The sequence below is a fragment of the Jaculus jaculus genome, chromosome 5 (genome assembly GCF_020740685.1).
Source record: "Jaculus jaculus isolate mJacJac1 chromosome 5, mJacJac1.mat.Y.cur, whole genome shotgun sequence".
Taxonomy (NCBI): Eukaryota; Metazoa; Chordata; class Mammalia; order Rodentia; family Dipodidae; genus Jaculus; species Jaculus jaculus.
The window spans coordinates 175062877-175080053 of NC_059106.1; the positions used below are offsets into that span (position 1 = coordinate 175062877).

General features: G+C 48.1%; 3 protein-coding genes and 1 pseudogene across 4 annotated transcripts; 2 read left to right on the forward strand and 2 right to left on the reverse strand.

Annotated features, from left to right (window-relative positions):
• Positions 1–1969: 1969 nt before the first annotated feature.
• Positions 1970–2072, reverse strand: LOC123461264 (annotated as a pseudogene).
• A 2203-nt stretch (positions 2073–4275) lies between these two features.
• On the forward strand, positions 4276–5484 carry Prr30 (proline rich 30). The gene has a single exon (XM_004669370.2). It carries the CDS (start codon positions 4276–4278, stop codon positions 5482–5484), a length of 1209 nt encoding a protein of 402 aa, XP_004669427.2.
• A 1118-nt stretch (positions 5485–6602) lies between these two features.
• Preb (prolactin regulatory element binding) lies at positions 6603–10913 on the forward strand. Of its 2 annotated transcripts, XM_004669371.2 has the most exons (9): positions 6607–6867; positions 7378–7567; positions 8447–8667; positions 8841–8921; positions 9042–9166; positions 9366–9539; positions 9687–9759; positions 9916–10075; positions 10242–10913. In XM_004669371.2, the coding sequence occupies exons 1-9, from the start codon at positions 6733–6735 to the stop codon at positions 10334–10336; spliced, it is 1254 nt and encodes a 417-aa protein (XP_004669428.1). In that variant the 5' UTR covers positions 6607–6732; the 3' UTR covers positions 10337–10913. The 2 variants fall into 2 exon arrangements, with proteins under 2 accessions (XP_012806876.1, XP_004669428.1); XM_012951422.2 differs by lacking the exon at positions 9916–10075 and having other exon boundaries at positions 6603–6867.
• Positions 10914–10931: 18 nt separating this feature from the next.
• Positions 10932–15277, reverse strand: Abhd1 (abhydrolase domain containing 1). The gene is given in 10 exon segments (XM_045149227.1): positions 10932–11140; positions 11273–11401; positions 11404–11434; positions 12709–12762; positions 12764–12813; positions 12816–12859; positions 12952–13099; positions 13434–13606; positions 13874–14025; positions 15251–15277. Coding segments are annotated over 10 exon segments (1017 nt in total).
• Positions 15278–17177: the final 1900 nt, after the last annotated feature.

The window sequence follows — 17177 nt, forward strand, 5'->3', positions numbered from 1 at the left end:
CTCTCCCTTTCTCTCTCCCCTTGCAAGTAAATAATTTTTTTTAAAAAAAGAAACTAGTTTAAGTAAAATTTGGAATAGAGCAGTTAAACATAGTAGAAATTAACTAATTTTGAAGTTTAGTTATCAGGTTTAAAAGTTTTTGTAAGTCTTCAGTATAGAAAGATTAGTTTTTACTTACTTGGTTCAGTGATCAAAAGGTCTTAGCTTTAGAAGAACTAATGGAAGTATGTTAGACTTAAAAGTTATAAGTTTGGGCTGGAGAGATAGCTTAGCTGTTTAGGCACATGCCTGTGAAACCTAAGGACCCAGGTTCAATTCTCCAGGTCCCATGGTCAGCCATATGCATATGGTGGTGCATGCATTTGGAGTTCCTTTGCAGTGGCTAGAGGCCCTGGTGTGCCTATTCTCTCTCTCTCTCCTTCTCTCTGTCTCTAATAAGTAAATAATAAAAAGTTAAAAGTCTAATTATTCTTGATAAATTTTTTATTACTTGTTCATTTTACAGGCATAATGAAATTTTATATAGTTGGGCCCAGTTTTTATCTATTAGAATAAGTTTAAAGCAAACAAATAAAGGTTTTACCCAATGGAAAACATATAAGAGTAGAATATTATGACACTTACTATTATAAACAGATGTTTCATCAAACAAAATAAAGGTTTTATTAAGTGGAAGACATAAGCTTAGCATTTGTATATAAGTTAATTATAATTTTTGTTCGTTTTTTTGTTTTTGGTCTTTGGAGATAGGCCTTCATTTTAGCCCTGGCTGACCTAGAATTCACTATGTAGTTTCAGGGTGGCTTCAAACTCATGGCGATCCTTCTATCTCTGCCTCCTGAGTGCTGGGATTAAAGGTGTGTGCCACCATGTGCAGCTTAATTATTATTTCCTTTAAGACAAAATTTTTTTGTAAAATTTTTTTGTAAACCATTTTGTGAACATTAGTAGAGTAATATCTATGAAATCTATTATTCTAACAGAATCAGACACTTTGTAAACTTTTTTTCTTTTGGTTTTTCAAGGTACGGTCGGTCTCACTTGGACCCAGGCTGACCTAGAATTCATCGTGTAGTCTCAGAGTGGCCTCAAACTCATGGCGGTCCTCCTACCTTTGCCTGCCTAGTGCTGGGATTAAAGGCATGTGACATCTCACTCAGCTACTTTGTAAGCATTTGAAAATTTTTATATATTTACTATTGATTTATTTTGAGGGTGGGGACATATAAGAGAGATAACAGGCATGCCAGGTCCTCCGGCCACTACAAATGAACTCCAGATGCATGTGCCCCCTTGTGCATCTAGATTACATGGGTTCTGAGGAATCAAACCTGAGTTCTTAGGCTTTGCAGGCACACCTTAACCGCTAGCCCTTTCTCCAGCCCTACTTTATAAACATTTTAAGAGTAGAATTATATTTAAGAAAACTTGAATTTGGCTGGGCATAGTGGCACATGCCTTTAATCCTAGCACTAGGGAGGCAGAGGTAAGAGGATCACCGTGAGTTCGAGGCCACCCTGAGACTCCACAGTGAATTCCAGGTCAGCCTGGACCAGAGTGAAACCCTACCTCAAAAAACTAAAACTAAAAAAAAAAAAAAAAAAAAAGGGAAGAAGAAGAAGAAGGGGAAGAAAGAAAAGTTGAATTTTAGAATTTCAAATTTTTTATTGCTAGAAAATAAAAACAGTAGTTTAACAATTCATTTAATGGCAAATGACACAAAACTTCCCTGCATTGGCTACACTTTCTTTGGACAGGAGAGCAGATAAGCACTGATCATCTGCAAATGATTATAGTGACTGCACTGCCACTTCTCTCAAGGTCAGTCAAAGACAACCTAGAATCTCAGCCACCACACAACCACACAAAGTGATCATATAAGCAGTTACTCCAGGTTTATCACCAGCATTTAAAAAAATTTATTTATTAGTTTTGTGCTCAGTGAATACAGTCAAGTTGGTAACATTGTTAGTATCAGCAGCATTTGTAAAACCAGACCTAGGGAAAGAAAAGATCCAGGTCTGCAGACACATGCATGGTCTTAATACAGCAAACAGTGAGAATAGTCACAACTTTAACAATATTTAATAATATACTCATATTGTCCTTTGTTCAGCTTTTAGAACTTAGCATGTCCTTCTTCGCATGCTACAGAAGGCACTGAGGGAAGGCCAACCTGACCTGTGAAGCACTCCTCTACTGGTCCCAGGCAGGATGAGCAGCATCCTGGGAGTGGGTCTGTGGTACAGGTAAGCCTCAGGGCGTCTTGAGCACCTGCAGCCTCAACACATATTTTTTCCCCCATTTTACTTGCAAGGAAAGAGAAAGGGAGAGAGAGAAAGAGAGAGAGAGAGAGGGAGAGAGAGAGAGGGAGAATGGGCACTCCAGGGCCTCTAGCCACTGCAAAAGAACTCCAGATCCATGTGTCACTTTGTGTATCTGGCTGTGCATGGGTATTGGGAAAATGAACTCAGGTCGTTAGCCTTTGTAGGCAAGTGCCTTAACTGCTGAGACATCTCTCCAGCCCTAATTTAAATTTTATTTTATTAATGTTATACATTTTATATCCCTATTTAGGACTAGACCTCTGGTCAGAAGGCAATGGCTTCTTCCTGTAAGTGTTACCAGGAACAAAGGAAATCAGGTCTGTGTTTCAATGACCTCCAAGTCTAATGTCTGTCTTTTTTTTTTTTTAATTTTTTTTTGATTTATTTATTTAAGAGCGACAGACACAGAGAGAAAGACAGATAGAGGGAGAGAGAGAGAATGGGCGCGCCAGGGCTTCCAGCCTCTGCAAACGAACTCCAGACGCGTGCGCCCTCTTGTGCATCTGGCTAACGTGGGACCTGGGGAACCGAGCCTTGAACCGGGGTCCTTAGGCTTCACAGGCAAGCGCTTAACCGCTAAGCCATCTCTCCAGCCCTAATGTCTGTCTTTTAAAAGTGAAGACAGCCAGGCATGGTGGTGCACGCCTTTAATCCCAGCACTCAGGAGGTAGAGGTAGGAGGATTGCTGTGAATTCGAGGCCAGCCTGAGATCATGTAGCGAGTGAATTCCAGGCCGGCTTGGGCTAGAGCAAGACCCTGCCTCAAAAAACAAAAACAAACAAACAAACAACACCACTACCACCACCAATAAGTAAGGGGTTGGGGCTGTAGCACAGTTGGGTGGGGGGTAGTGGAGATTCTATGATGTCAGCATCAGACTTTGTGACATAGGCATTCGATGCCAGGGAGAGCTGACCACAAGGAATAAGCCCCTCAGCTCCTATTGGGGGCGGTAACGCCACCCCTCAGACAAAGCCTCAGTCTCCCAGTGTCTTTTATCAGTTGATTTCACTGCTGCCACCTGGCATAATAAGCCATCTCACCCAGCACCAGGTTAAGCTAGAGGGACACTAGCATTAGGGGTGACAAGAGGTCAGAGGAACCGGCATGCCAGGAAACCAGAATGCTCACAGAAGCTTTGAGTCAGGGTTAAGAGGACAAAACCATGGAACACAGACGACCTCTGCTTGCATGAAGGACTGAGGGCAGCGCTGGTCAGTGTGAGTTTAGGGAAACAGAGACTAGGGGTACAATGGGCAAGGGAGGTGAGCCACCCTAGGATGATCCTGATCCATTCTCTCCCAGGTCCCTGGTTTGCCAAAGTGTCTGTGAAACACAAGTCCACAGGAATCCTCTTTGGTAAGAACTCACAGCACCACAATACCCTTCATTCCTTTCCCATCTTTGTCTCCATTCCCCAAGCCCCTCCTCCTCCTCTTACTCCTTCCTTCCCTTAAAGCCCCATTCCTCTTCACTTCTCACCTTTTCTGGAGCATTTTGCCATCTTTTCTGACCCCAAAGGTGGCAAACATTTGGAGTCTTGATGAGTTCAGCCTGGACCTGGAAACCTGAGGCAGAGACCAGAAATGGACCAATCCTCCTAATGCCTTGGGTTTTCTTTCTTTCTCTGCAGGTCCTATGGGCTGTGTCCTCCTTTCAACCCCACCCAAATAGCTACAGCTGTCCCTTGGCCCCCAGTCTTGATTTCCCATCTCCATCTATCCCCAAGAATGGCTGACCGTGAAGAAGTGAGGAGCCAAGCTTAGATCCAGGCTAGGGCTGGTTGTCCCCCTTGGCCTGCCACCAATGCCTGCTGGAACCACACTGTACACAAAAGGCAACCTTGATTCTCAGCCAAAGTTGGCCCTGGAGGTCCAAACACTGACGCTGCTAGGCCACGAATCCCTGTTTTTGTCACCCCACCCCAGTATCTCCTGGATTCAAGGCAATGTTGCCTCAAAACAAGGATCGGGTGCTGCTACAGAACTCAGTGCCCTCAGGGTGCCCCCCTCAGGTCCTTTTACCATTCGTGGATTCCCCTCCATCCAACCTACCACTTTTCTCTCATTTTCAGTCTTTCCCTTCTCCTAATCCAACTTTCTCCTCTTCCACAAAGTCCTATCTTCCCTTATCCCCTCCTCCTCAGCCCCACTCTCCTGGACTTCATTTCTACTCTTCTGACTCAAATTCTGATTTTGTCCCACTTCCCTACACTTCCTCTCTCCCAAGTTCCCCCACTTTCTTTCAACAGAACTATAACTGTTTCTCCCCTCCACAGTCCTCCTCTCCCTCCACCTACCCACTGTACCTCTCTCCTCCTCTTCCTCACTTTTCTCCTTCCCAGCTTCAGAACTCCCCTCCCCATTCTCCTTGTCAGTCTTCCTCCCACCCCGAGGACCTCGGCAGCTTCTTGCCCACTACTCCCAGCCCCAGCCTCCCTTCTCCAGACATCCACTCTAACAGGCAGTCATGGCAGTGGCCTCAGTACAGAGACACCATATCTCCTGGAGTGGTAGGGAGTTGTGTGGCAAGCAAGAGGGACTCTTCAGAATTCAGAGACCCAGGAGCACTTGCCCAGGCTCTGGTGGTCCATTTGGGGCGCCGCCGCATTGCAAACGACCTGCAGCTACTGCTTCTGCAGCACCTATGGCTAGGCAGAACCAGCCAGGCACCAGTCGTAGAGTATCCCATATGCCTGGTATGCTTCCGGCCTCGCACATCCTCTTGCCCCAACCCCAGTTACAAGCCTGGACCTCGGCTGCTTGCCTTCCCACAACTGCTGCCCTGGACTCAGGGCCAGGAATCTGGGCCCTTCCGCATAGGCATAGGCTTTGGCCTCCGCCTGCCTCGAAGACAGGCCAGGGCCTTGCATCTACTGCCAGAAAGAAATCTGGAAGTGGGGTCTCAGGACGAGGCCCCCGGAACCCACCAGTATCAAACACCAGCAACCCAAGCACCAACACTTCAAGCCCCAGGCACACTCTCCAAGGCAAAGAGCCTCAGGTCTGCAAGCCCATCACCAAACTCCACCCAATGTTCCAGGCCTCCTCAGTTTCAAGCACCAAGACAGGCCGCTGCTTCCCCAAAGTCCAGGCCTTCTCGTACCCCAAAGAGGCCCATGTCTCCAGAGTATCTTCTCCGAAAGTCACCATCTTAGTTCCAAAGCCTCGGAGGCTCCCTAAAACACCTCCTCCAAACCTCACCATCCCCATAAGGTCTTCTCAGACCTCGGGAAGCCCTAGAGACACCTTGAAGGGCTGGTTGGCTGGAGGCCAGGTGTGTTCACCTGCCCTGAATCCTGGGAACCCCTTGTGGAGTCTGCTGTCTCCTGGCTGAAGAGGCCCTTGGCCCCATTCAGCTTTCAGAGTGTCCAATAAAGCCTAACCTTGATCCTGAAAAACCGTGTTTGTGTCCTGATGAGCCCACAAGATGGATGACTATAGCTACAGCAGTGCCAAACTCCAACAAGGCAGAGGGGAGGATTCTCAAAGGAAACACACGAGTCCTGCCACGTATCCCAGGAGGGCAAGAGACCAAAGACCAAGGTCTTGGATGCTCAGAGGCCCCCTGTGTCTATAAGTTTGTGGAACAGACATTGACATTCCCAAAGATTAAGCTACGAGGCCATTCCTGTAGGGCACATTGGGTTAACAAGGATGCAACAGTCATTTTCCTCATAGGGAAGGGTGAGTATTTCTAGCTGTCTCCTCAAATTAGGGAACAGTGATGGGATTTGAATCAGGCTTGTTTTGAAGTCCATGCTCTTTGCCAAGTCACTTCCTCTCTAGGGTTGCCCTTGTAAGAATCCATCTATCCACTCTTGACAAAAAGGAGAGGCCAGACCTAAGATTTTTGAGGATTTTTATTGTTGTTGTTTTGAGGTAGGGTCTCGCTCTAGCACACGCTGTAGTCTCAGGGTGGCCTCGAACTCACGGCGATCCACTCACGGCGATCCTCCTACCTTCTGCCTCCCGAGAACTGGGACTAAAGGCGTACGCCACGACGCCCGGCAGGGTTTTCTTCACTAAAGGTTTATTGATCTTTAATAACCTCTCCTAGCCCCGCTTCCCACGCCCCGCACGTTACGTAGTTATCGGGGTAGCAAACCCGAGCCCGCGTCGGGGCTCGGGACAGTTGGTCTGCTACTGCTGACGCGGACTGGCGTCCTGCGCGTGCGCGCAGCGAGCCGAGGATCAGGGCGCGTGCGCAATGCGCGCCCGCGAGGCCGCGTCAGACGTCTGCGAGCGGGCCGCGGGTCGAGCGGCGGGAAGCCCGCGGGTGGGAGAGGGTCGGGAATCTTCCGCGCCACGACTGGGCCAAGTTCAGCAGCCCCGGCAGCAGGGGAAGGCCCGGCGCGGCATGTGCTGGGAGCGGCGAGGCTGGCAGTGAGCGCGCGGCGGGCGCTATGGGCCGGCGCCGGGCTCAGGAGCTGTACCGGGCCCCGTTCCCGTTGTACGCGCTTCGAGTCGACCCCAGCGCGGGGCTGCTCATCGCTGCGGGCGGAGGAGGTGCCGCCAAGACTGGCATCAAGAATGGAGTGGTGAGAGCGCAGGACGTGGGGCCGGGTAGTGCCGCGGGTGAGGTTGATCACGGGATGCACGGGGGTCCTAAGAGTGGGCGGGTGGGAAATTCCGGCCTGCCAGACGCCGGGGTGCGGATTTTAGCCCTGAGCACTTGAGAGACTCCTCCAGTGTAGTGCAAGCTGCACCCTCCGCTTTGTATGCTGGATCGCCTTGCCCTGGAACTCAGGGATAGCTCCAGGGAGGTTATCCTGGACCTTTTCTGGGAGGCCCATTGCCTTTTCTGCTCTGTAGCTGCGTGAATGATGCGTTTGGCCCTAGGCTAGATTACTTCACTTCAAAGTTTCTTCCCACTGATCTGTAAACTGGAGGTAATCCAAGCAGTGCTTGCTGTACTCTAAGAGGGATCGAGCTCCAGAAAGTCATGAGCTAGAAGGTGCAGGAAGCAAAGGCGTAAGGCACCAGACTAGGACTTGACACACCTTCCTTGCACCCCTGAACTTTGCCCATCCTGGTTTCCTCTCCCACAGCACTTTCTGAAGCTAGAGCTGATTAATGGGTGCCTGAGTGCCTCCTTGCTGCACTCTCATGACACAGAGACACGGGCCACCATGAACTTGGCACTGGCAGGTGATATCCTTGCTGCAGGACAGGATGCCCAGTGTCAACTTCTACGCTTTCGGGCCCACCAGCAGAAGGGCAACAAGGCAGAGAAGGCAGGTGAGGAGCCTTGGGGAAGATCATTCTCATCCTCATCTTTGTCTTTAAAGGATTGGAAGTGGGGTCATTGTAGCAACAGGAAGCTGTGGATACTGCTGCCACATAAAAGGGTCAATTCTAGTCAATACAAAAGTCTGGATCCAGGGCTGGAGAGATTTCTTAGCAGTTAAGGCACTTGCCGAGAAGCCTAAAGACTCAGGTTCAGTTCCCCAGTACCCACATAAGCCAGATGCACAAGGTGGCGCATCCATCTGGAGTTTGTTTGCAGTGGCTAGAGGCCCTATAGAGTATCCATTCTTTTTTTTTTTTTCTCTGTATCTCTTTCTTTCTCAAATAAATTAATAATTAAATTATTATTATTTTCAAGGTAAGACCTCACTCTAGCTCAGGCTGACCTGGAATTTTCTATGTAGTTTCAGGGTGGCCTTGAACTCATGGTGATCCTCCTACCTCTGCCTCCCAAGTGCTGGGATTAAAGGTATGCACCACCATGCCTGACTAATTTTTTTTTTTAAGTCTGGATTTAGCTGGGTGTTGGACACATGTAATCCTAGTATTCAGGAGGTAAAAGAAGAAGATAAGAGTTCAAAGGTCGCCTGGGATACATAGCAGGACCCTATGTCAAAAAAGAGACAAGGGGCTGGAGAGATGGCTCAGTGATTAAGGCGCTTACCTGCAAAGCCTAATGACCCAGACTCAGGTTCAGTTCCCCAGTGCCCATGTAAAGCCAGATGCACAAAGTAGCATTTGCATCTGGAGTTTATTTGCAGCAGCTAGAGGCCCTGGTGTGCCCATTCTGTCTGTTTGTCTCTGCTTGCAAATAAAATAAAAAAGAAAAAAGAAAGCAACCTGGATCATGGCAAGTTGTTTGTATTGCAGGTTCTAAGGATCAGGGACCCCGACAAAGGAAGGGGGCAGCTCCAGCAGAGAAGAAATCTGGAGCTGATATCCAGGCAGAAGGGGTTGAACTCAAGGTAGAAAATTTGCAGGCAGTGCAGACAGACTTCAGCCCGGACCCCCTGCAGAAAGTTGTGTGCTTCAGCCACGATGACACCCAGCTTGCCACCGGAGGGACGGATGGCTGTGTTCGAGTCTGGAAGGTATGGCGTTAGTTGCGTAAGAAAGGTAAATGTCCGTTGTAACAAAACCAAAATTGTGAGACTCTGAACATGAGTTCTAGGAAATTTGTGAGCAGCCAATTAGAAGAAGGCAGGTGGGAATATAGTGTTCTTACTGTGTGTCCAACCTAATTATGGTGTTGGCTTGACTGCAGGTACCCAGTATGGAGAAAGTTCTGGAGTTCAAAGCCCATGAAGGGGAAATTGAAGATTTGGCTTTGGGCCCAGATGGCAAGGTTAGAAGGTACAGGTGTGGGAAGGGGGTGAATGAAGCAAAGAGGAGGTTTATATATTGCTTGAGCAGTAATTGTATTCCCTCCTAACTGTCCATTTTTGGAATCTTTATTCCTATATAGTTGGTAACTGTGGGATGGGACTTTAAGGCCTTTGTGTGGCAGAAGGATCAGCTAGTGACACAGCTGCATTGGCAAGAGAATGGACCCACCTTCTCTAGTACACCATACCGCTACCAGGCCTGCAGGTACAAAGACTTCAGAGGGTGATTAAAAGCATCATGGTCCAGCTTTAGTAGGGAAGTGGGAAGAGACTTGGGGGGAGCTGGGGATGACTATAGCCTTGTTGGATGTTACATCATGCCAGACCAGGGTGGTGTAGGAGGGCACAAACCTGAAGGTTGTGCAGGCACCAGAGAGTTCAACAAATCCCTTGCCTGGCCCCAGGTTTGGGCAGGTTCCAGACCAGCCTGGTGGGTTGCGACTCTTCACAGTACAGATCCCGCACAAGCGCCTGCGTCAGCCTCCACCCTGCTACCTCACAGCCTGGGACAGTTCCACCTTCTTGCCCCTTCGGACCAGGTCCTGTGGCCATGAAGTCATCTCCTGCCTCAGTGTCAGGTGTGAGACAAAGCTGCCTTGGTTGGGTAGAGTGTGCCTGGGGGAACTTGGGGAAAGAATACTGCCTGAGTTCCTGAGGACCACTGTTGCTCAGTGAGGGTTTCTGAAAGGACTCTAGAACAAAGAGTACTTTGTTTTGTGTTACAGTGAATCAGGCACCTTCCTAGGCCTGGGCACGGTCACTGGCTCTGTTGCCATCTACATAGCTTTCTCTCTCCAGGTAATCGGGTAAAGGTTGGCACAGCCCCGTGGGAGGGTTGCAGGCCTGCTGAACCCTGAATGTGCCAAAAGGAGTCTGGCCCAGCCCATGTGGGAAGCATGTTTCCCAAAAGGAAGGCTCCAACTGGGCCTTCTCTCACTAGTTTTCTTTCTCCAGCGTCTCTATTACATAAGAGAGGCCCATGGTATTGTGGTGACAGATGTAGCCTTTCTACCAGAGAAGGGTCGTGGTCCAGAGCTTCTTGGGCCCCACGAAACTGCTCTTTTCTCTGTGGCTGTGGACAGTCGTTGCCAGCTGCACCTGCTGCCCTCCAGGCGTGAGTCATTGGGATTGGGGGTACCACCCTACCTTACCTGTAGGTAAACTTGACCCCTGGAGAATGAGCTATTCATTTTTTAGCCACCCATCCACTCCTTGAACGAAAGAGATTGATGGTGTCTGAAGCCCCTTTGCTCATACTTTTTGCATTGTCCCACCCTCAGGGAGTGTTCCTGTGTGGCTGCTGCTCCTGCTGTGTGCCGGGCTTATTGTTGTGACCATCCTGCTGCTCCAGAGTGCCTTTCCAGGTTTTCTTTAGCCTCCCTGACCACTGGGAATCTGGACACTGCCACCTTCTAGAGGAGAGTCCATTGGAGTCCACTGCTGAGGTTGTCTCCAATGAGATGATGGCACTGTTTGTCTTTCTCTTGTGGCCCTGCGTGACTCTGGGTCCTGGGAGCCCTGCATTCATCACCTGTGGATCCACCCAGTACAGTATGTTCTGAAGCCAAGCCACACTATCTGCCTCCCAGAGGCTCCAGAGAGTTGAGCTCATCCTTGTCCAGAAATATGTGAAGAGAACCTGAAGGCACTGCCATTCTTCCCTGCAGAAAGTTTTTCCTCTGACCCTCACAGCCTTCACATGAAGTTCCTGGCTTTTGCTGGGACGGGACTGACCTGGCACTTGCATTTAGGGCAGGAAGAGGCAAAAAAAAAAAAAAAAAGACTCAGGTAGGAGTAATCAGTGGGTACTGATGGGTAGCACCAAGCCAGCAGGTAAATGCATAGTGAATTCCTGGTTGGTGTATTCTAGCATTGAGGAAAGGGAAATTGAACCTCAGCCCATTAAGCAAGAAGAATTGATATTTAATAAACAAGGGAAGAGTGAAACAAGATCCCACATGGTCCTCTTGTCAGCTCTTTCCATCCCCAGGTGAATGTGCTGTGAGGTCAAGCAGCTCCGATGGGGGGTGGAAGATGACTTGGTCATGCTGATGTAGGACATGGTACATGTAACAGTGTTTCCATGGCAGCTACCCTTCCAGAAAGCCATTGTGGCTACCCTGAGCTGTAATGAGCAGCGCCACATAAGGAGAGTGCTGGGCAGCCTGCAAGGGGAAGGCTGGGAGGGGGGTTCAAACAGGTCAGGAACCTGGTCTTGTAATGAGATACCAGGCTTGTAGTTCACAAATAATGCATATTTGTACCTCAGGGTCTACAGGTCCTTGGGCCAGGGCTTCATTATTCAGTTTACTCACCATGGATGGGGAGAAGGGGTCATCTGCATTGAGGCAGAGCACAGGTGTCTGGATGGCATCTACCTTGGTTCTTGGGCTCAATGCTTGTTAAAAGGCAACACAGTCATTATACTCAAAGACCATATATAGCACTCATCAAACTGGTGGATTTTCCAGGCCTGTGTGGTGGAGGTACAATAGGCTATGGTAATAGAGAATAGGAAGACAACAGACTTATTGGAACAGGAGGGCGGGGTTGGTTGAAAGATACCTGTAGCATGAAGTGTATATCCACCACTTTTCAATCACCTATTTCTGGAAAGGAGTACATCAGGGTTTAATTTAAAAAAAAAAAAAAGTGTTTGTGAACAACACGGTCTCTTGCTGCTGCAAATGAATGTCAGACTCACGTACCACTATGTGTCCAGATATATGTGTATGCTGGGGAACCAAACCTGGGCCTTGCAGGCAAGCACTTTTAACAGGTGAGCCATTTTCCCAGCCATCCTTTTTTTTTTTTTTTTTTGAGGTAGGGTCTCACTCTAGTGCAGGCTGACCTGGAATTCTCTATGTAGTCTCAGGGTGGCCTTGAACTCACGGTGGTCCTCCTACCTCTGCCTCCCGAGTGATTAAAGGCATGCAACACCATGTCCCACACTCATGGTGCTTTTTTTTTTTTTTTTTAATTTCAGCATCTTACCCAGAGCCCGTGGCCTCCTCCTTTCTCTTCCTGGTGTGTGTATAGTACACATGATTTGCGTGCATGTGTGAGTACACATGGGTGGAGGTCATAGGAAGATCTATTAAGTATTCTCTATTACTCTTCCACCTTATTTCACTGCCTTCAAACTCATGGTGATCCTCCTACCTCTGCCTCCCAAGTACTGGGATTAAAGGCATGCACAATCACGCCTGGCTAGCTCACCATTTTTTAAAAAATGCATTTTATTTGTTTATTTGCGAGTGAGAAAGAGGCGGGGGGGGGGGTAGAATGGGTGTGCCAGGGCCTCCAATCACTGCAAACAAACTCCAGATGCATGTGCCCCTTGTGCATCTGGCTTAAGTGGGTCCTTTAGAGTTGAACCCGGATCCTTTGGCTTTGCAGGCAAATGCCTTAACCACTAAGCCATCTCAAGCCCTCAGCTCACCAGTTTTTTGTTAGACTAGCTGACTAATAAGCTTCAGCAATCCTGTCTTCTCTCTTTTAAGCCCTAGGGATCCAGGCATATGTAGCCATGTCTGACTTTTTATGTGGGTGCTAGAACTTGAATTTAGGTCTTCATGCTTACACAACAAGCATTTGTACCTACTGAGCCATCTCACCAGCCCCTCTGTCTTACCTCATGTGAGAAAGCCCAGGTTAGAACTCACCCAAGCCCTGGGAGAGCCTGCACATCTTCCATCATACCTTGTATTCCATCTCTTCCCACTTGCCAAGTTCCTACCTGTCCACATATCTGTAGAGCCCAGCAGTGAGGGGCTGATTGAAGAGCAGCAAGTTGGGGGGGGGGTGTCTCTAGGGAGTTGGTAGTCTCAGTAGAATATGAACATGTGGATATAGTCCTGCTGTCAATCCCCCAGCCTTCCCAGTTTGTGCCAGTACCCTGTAGGATTGAGGGCCATGAAAAGGATTTGCATGAATGAGTTGAGGCAGAAGGGAAAGACTGAATCAGGAGTAAGGTCAGGTAACCATTACCCTCCAAAAGAGATGCTCACAGCCAATAATGAAGCCTGGAACTAATGGTACCTAAAGTGGTTCACAACTGTTTCTAGATCTGTGTTCCTGGCACAGTAGGCTCTATGGGTCTGTGAGCAAACAGTATCATTGGGTTGGGAGGGAAGCTCTTGCCGGGAGGTAGCAAAATGAAGAACTCAGGAAGTAATGGGGAAAGGGAGGATGGTTGTGAGTAGGAAAGTAGGTGGAGCCACAGGGCCAAGGATCTCTAAAGTAAGTGGGTGTGGGGCCACTAGGAGGAGGTAGGGTACTTAGCAGTTCTTCCCCATGGCAGTTAAATAGAACAACCCTGATGTTAATACAGGTGTGTAAGGAAGTCCCTCCCTTTTGTCTCCAGAAAGGCCCTATCAAAGACTCCTGAGAGTACTGTTCAAATCTGCTTCTCCCCCCCTTAGGTGCTCAGGTACTCCAACTCCTACACTGTTCCCATCCTCACTGTTAGCCATCCCTCAAAGTTTGGTCAACCAGGTGTAAGATGTATGTCTCCTGGCTATTTCCACTGATGTCTGGAAGGAGTAATACGGTCTGGGTGGTAAGATCAGGTTAGTGACTGCTGTTGGGCTGTTCAGCCTAGTCTTGCAAGAGCTAGCTTCCATCTGGGGTTCACAGAACTTCACTGGGTTTTGAGAGATAGGTATACAAAGATAATGTTAGGAATTGGGCTTCAGAGGTTCACCCAAGTCCTGCAATTGGCCATGTGTATCATTTGAAAGATGCTTTATGTTTTTTGGTTGACAAAGGTGGGATGGGGAGATAGACTAAATACTACCTTGTGAGCATTCAAAAAAGTCCTTCCATTCACCCAATCATCTCATGCCTTCAACCCACTTAGGGGTGTTTCTGTTTCCTCTAGATACTTGGAGATTCATGTTCACCTTCTTACCTCTAGTAAGGGACTAAGGGCTGAAACTGCAGGAGGAGATGGAAGATGGTCTGCAGCTGTCCCTCAAACACCACAGAGTGGGGTAGAAAGTCTACAGTGGCTGGACAGTGTCGCTCCAAGGACAGAAATGGCCCGCCCACCAGATGAGACCTCTGTAATCACATAGCACAATATGCCTTACTCCTCTGTTTTGGGTTTTTGAGGTAGGATCTCATCTCTAGCCCAGGCTGACCTGGAATTCATTATGTAGTCTCAGGGAGGTCTTGAACTCATCTCCTACCTCTGCCTCCTGAGTGCTGGGATAAAAAGGCATGTTCTACCATGCCTGGTTCCCCCGTTCCTCCCCTCTCCCCTCTCCTCCCCCCCTCCCTCCCTCCCTCTCTCTCTCTTTCTCTCTCTCTCTCTCTCTCTCTCTTTGACTCAAGCAGGTGGGGCACCAGATACTAGAGGGTAACTCCCCAGAATCCAGCCTGCAAGACACTGCTTTGTTAGGGAGGTATCCATCATTCAGTATGAGGAGTGGCCTAGTTACCTTTGATAATGTATTTGGCTAGAGCTCCAGTTCTAAAGTGTTAGCTCTAGAACTGACCCTGTGAACTGGGAACTGTTAGCTGGGTACTGACCCCCCCTCACTCGCTTGGGGAAAAGTCTGTAAACAGTGCCCAGCAGGTCTCCCACAGGAAGGGTTCTCTGGTTGGTTGGTGTGTGTGTGAGAGAGAGGTATGCATGTGTGCGTACCCCATGCACGTGCATGCAGAGGTCAGAAGCTGGATGTCTTCTTCTATCTCTCACCTTATTTCCCTGAGTCTTCCTGAACCTAATGCTCTCCATTGTTTTGGTAATGGAGCACCAGTGTGCCTCCTGTTTCTGGTCCTGTTAGCACTGGGGTTATACGCATGCTCAGCCATTCCCAGCTTTTTATATGGGTGCTGGGGATTGACTCAGGTCTTCATGCTTCCCCAGCAAGCACTCTTAGACCTACTGATGGTTAGTTGGGTAGATTTTGTTGTTTTGTTTGTTTTTAAGGTACAGTTTCACTGTACCCCAGGCTGACCTGGAATTCACTCTGAATTCTCAGGATGGCCTCAAACTTACAGCAATCCACCTACCTTTGCCTCCTGAGTGCTGGGATTTAAGGTGTGTGCTACCACGCCCGGTTTGGAACTCTTTGTAGCCCAAGCTGGCCTCAAAACTCATGGTGAGCCGCATACCTCAGCCTCCTGAGTGCTTAAGGACATGCACCACCACACTACTCTTGGATGCTTTTATTTGAGATAAGGTCTCAAGTAGCCAAGGCTAGCCTTGAACTCAATGCTGCCTCAGACTCCAGCCCACCTACCCACCCAGTGCAGGGATTATAGGCATATGCCAACATACTCTCAGCTGGTTGGGATTCTTGAACATGGGAAGAAATGTTAGTGCATTCAGTATGTCATCTTTGCCTTATCATTAAATTATTCACACTGTCATCTTCCTGAGATTTACTGTGGCTACTCCTGAATTTTTGGGTTTTCTTCTTTGTTGTTTTTGTAGTTGTTTTGAGGTACGGTCTCTAGCCCAGGCTGATCTGGAATTCACTATGTAGTCTCAGGGTGGCCTTGAACTCACAGTAATCCTCCTACCTCTGCCTCCCAAGTGCTGGGTGAGTGCTGAGATTAAAGGTGCACATCGCCACGTCCAGCTGATTTTAATACCCCATTGTCTGCCTATTCCTCTTTTTCCCTAATGTGTGTGTTCATTATGGGCACCTTATTTTCTCTTGTTCCATATTCTATAGGAGAAATAGTCCTAATGTGAATATATATTTCCTTTCTTCATGACAACCAGGGAAATGGGTTAACAGGAACAGATGAGATCAGTAGGCACTTAGCTTTGATTTTCAGTTTCTCTGCTTGATTCTACTGAGATATGAGTGAGTGAGGGGGCCTAGCCACATAGACTTAGGAAGGAAGAGTATGCTGAACAAAGTCAAAAGGTCTCAGGCTCAAGAACAAAAGTTGCTGGGTTGGGGTGTACTAGCTTTTTCGAGGAAGGATTTCGATCTAGCTCAGGCTGACCTGGAATTCACTATGTAGTGTGAGGGTGGCCTCGAACCCATGGTGATCCTCCTACCTCTGCCTCCTGAGTGCTGGGATTAAAGATGTGTGCCGTAGTCCTGATCCTGAAAAGAGCCTGGGTAAATAATACACTAGAGAAGCCAAGTTGATAATGTGACTGTTGGGCCGGAGAGATGGTTTAGCTGTTAATGCAAGTTGCCTGCAAAGCCTAGGGACTCATGTTCTACTCTCCAGATCCCATGTTAGCCAGACACAGAAAGGTGAGGCAAGCTCAAGGCCACTCATGCCCACTAGGTGGTGCATGCATCTGGAGTGTACCAATTCTGTTTGTCTTTATAAAATAAAATTTTTAAAAATTTAAAGAGAGCTAGATGGGCTGGAGGGATGGCTTAATGGTTAAGATGTTTGGCTGTAAAGCCAAAGGACCCAGGTTTGATTCCCCAGGACCCTCGTTAGCCAGATGCACAAGGGGGTGCACGTGTCTGGAGTTTGTTTTCAGTGGCTGGAGGCCCTGGCGTGCCCATTCTCTCTCTTTCTCTTCCAAATAAATAAATAAAAAAAATGTTAATAAATAAATAAAAATGTAGCCAGGCATGGTGGCACACACCTTTAATAAGGTTAAGAGAATATGACTGTCAGAGGTAAGTTGATTTTTCCAAAGACATACAAACATGAACAAAGCAGAATTTTTTTTTTCAAGGTAGGGTCTCACAGTAGCCCAGACTGACCTGAAATTCACTGTGTAGTCTCAGGGTGGCCTCGAACTCATATCCTACCTCTGCCTCCCGAATGCTGGGATTAAAGGTGTGTGCCACCAGCTTCATTAATTTTTATTGACAACTTCCATAATTATAGACAATAAACCATGGTAATTCCCCTCCCCTGCCACTTTCCCCGTTGAAACGCCACTCTCCATCAGATCCCCTCCCCCCTCAATCAGTCTTATTTTTGTTTGTTTGTTTGTTTTGTTTTGTTTTTCGAGGTAGGGTCTCACTCTGGTCCAGGCTGACCTGGAATTAACTCTGTAGTCTCAGAGTGGCCTTGAACTCATGGCGATCCTCCTACCTCTGCCTCCCGAGTGCTGGGATTAAAGGTGTGCGCCACCACGCCCGGCTTAGTCTTATTTTTAATATCTGCAGGAGAACCCAGGTTCTTTGGCATGTTAAGCATGTGGTTTACCATTCAAGTGTATTTAAAATGCTACTTTTTTAAGAGGCAGGGTCTTGCTATGTTGCCTAGACTGGCTC